This window comes from Plasmodium reichenowi, chromosome 13 (genome assembly GCF_001601855.1).
Source record: "Plasmodium reichenowi strain SY57 chromosome 13, whole genome shotgun sequence".
Classification (NCBI taxonomy): domain Eukaryota; phylum Apicomplexa; class Aconoidasida; order Haemosporida; family Plasmodiidae; genus Plasmodium; species Plasmodium reichenowi.
This window is the reverse complement of record NC_033658.1, coordinates 1690386-1692233: the sequence shown is the minus strand read 5'-3', so window position 1 is coordinate 1692233 and position 1848 is coordinate 1690386. Positions and strand designations below refer to the sequence as shown.

Below are 1848 nucleotides of genomic sequence, written 5' to 3'. Positions count from 1 at the left end.
TATATATATATATTTATTTATTTATTCTTTTTAAATATTTCTGTTTTTAAAACCAGTGCTTTTCAATATTTATATAAAACACTAATATAATTATATTATATAATATTTACTATATTATAGAAAAATATATTTTTCATATCATGCCCCACCCAAAAAAAAAAAAAAAATTAAATAAAATAAAATATTAATAAATAATATAAACAAAAATACAAATAATAATATATAATAAAAATGTCACATTTTATATTATATATTTAGATATTTAGAATGATAAAGTAATCAAAGGTTTAATTCATATAAAAAAAAATATATATATTATATTATATATATATATATATTAATATATAATAAATAGTTATTAGTAGAAAGTTTTTTTTTCTCTATATAGATGTTAAGTACATTTCTTCTTGCATGTATATAAAAACATACACGACGGCTAAAAAAAAGAAAAAAATTCATATACTTAAAAAGATTATATATATAATATATTATAATATATATTTATATAAACTTAATTATATATGGTCATATGTATATTGAATGTAATATTAATATTACGTATAAAATAATAGTATATAATATTTAATAAAAATTTTTACAATAATAAAAATATTATAATAAAGCATTTTCTAAAATATACATTTATATATTAAATATATATATTTATATTATTTATTTTTTTTTTTTTTTCTTCTTTTATTTTCATCTATTCTTTTTGTATATTATAAAATATAAATATTTAAAAAATATATAATATATATATATATATATATATATCTATTTATAGTTAATTTTTTATATAAATTAATTATACATTTATATATTATATATAAATATCTATAGCATATATAAAGATTATATATCGAAACAACTTTTTTTTTTTTTATTTATTTATATATATATATATATATATATATTTTTTTTTTTTTTAATTTATTATTTCATATATTTTAATTTGTTATATAATTAATTCACTATGAAGAAGTATATATTTTTCTTTCTCTTTTCTTTTATAAATTTTTTTTTTGTGTACGATGTTATATGTACAAAAGAAGTAACATCAACAAATGATGATCCTTTAACACCCCTCAACAGATTTGATAAATATTATTTACGTATGTTTAAAAAAGTACCAAGATTACAACAAAATGGATCAAATATTATCAACGTAAGGAAATAAAAATATATACCCTGTTTAGTATTTTAACTAAATATATAATATATATATATATATATATATATAATGTTATTTTCTTTTTTTTTCCTGTAGGGTGTTAATATGAAAAATACAGTTATTGTATTGTACTTTTTCGCAAAATGGTAATCAAAAGAAAAAAAAAAATTTTAATTCATATTTTTAAGTATTCTTTTTATAATTTTTTTTTTTTTTTTTTTTTTTTTTGTGTGTGTAGGTGTCAAGCTTGTACAATGCAAAGCACAGAAATGGTAATAAGAAAAAAATAAAATATATAAATCGTATGTATATATATATATATATATTATCCTTTGCTTTTTAATTTTTTTTTTTTTTTAGGATAAATTACAAAAATATTACGGAAAGCGCATATACTTATTAAAGGTTGACCTAGACAAAAATGAAGCACTTGCAAGAAAATTTTCAGTAAAATCATTACCCACAATTATTCTTTTAAAAAATAAAACTATGCTAGCAAGAAAAGATCACTTTGTCTCAAGCAATGATTTGATAGCATTAATTAAAAAACATTTATAATATAAAGAAGATATATATGAAATATAAATAATTAATTCTATTAATATATACAAAAATGAGGATAATACAAATTGATATATATATATATATATATATATTTAGAAATATTTTTTTTT

At 14.6% G+C, this 1848-nt stretch overlaps 1 protein-coding gene across 1 annotated transcript; it reads left to right on the top strand.

Annotated features, from left to right (window-relative positions):
• Window positions 1-976: 976 nt before the first annotated feature.
• Window positions 977-1732, top strand: PRSY57_1344100 (thioredoxin 2, putative; the record flags this gene model as incomplete). Its single annotated transcript, XM_012909365.1, has 4 exons — window positions 977-1168; window positions 1271-1320; window positions 1413-1446; window positions 1535-1732. The coding sequence occupies 4 exons, from the start codon at window positions 977-979 to the stop codon at window positions 1730-1732; spliced, it is 474 nt and encodes a 157-aa protein (XP_012764819.1).
• Between the last annotated feature and the right edge of the window lie 116 nt (window positions 1733-1848).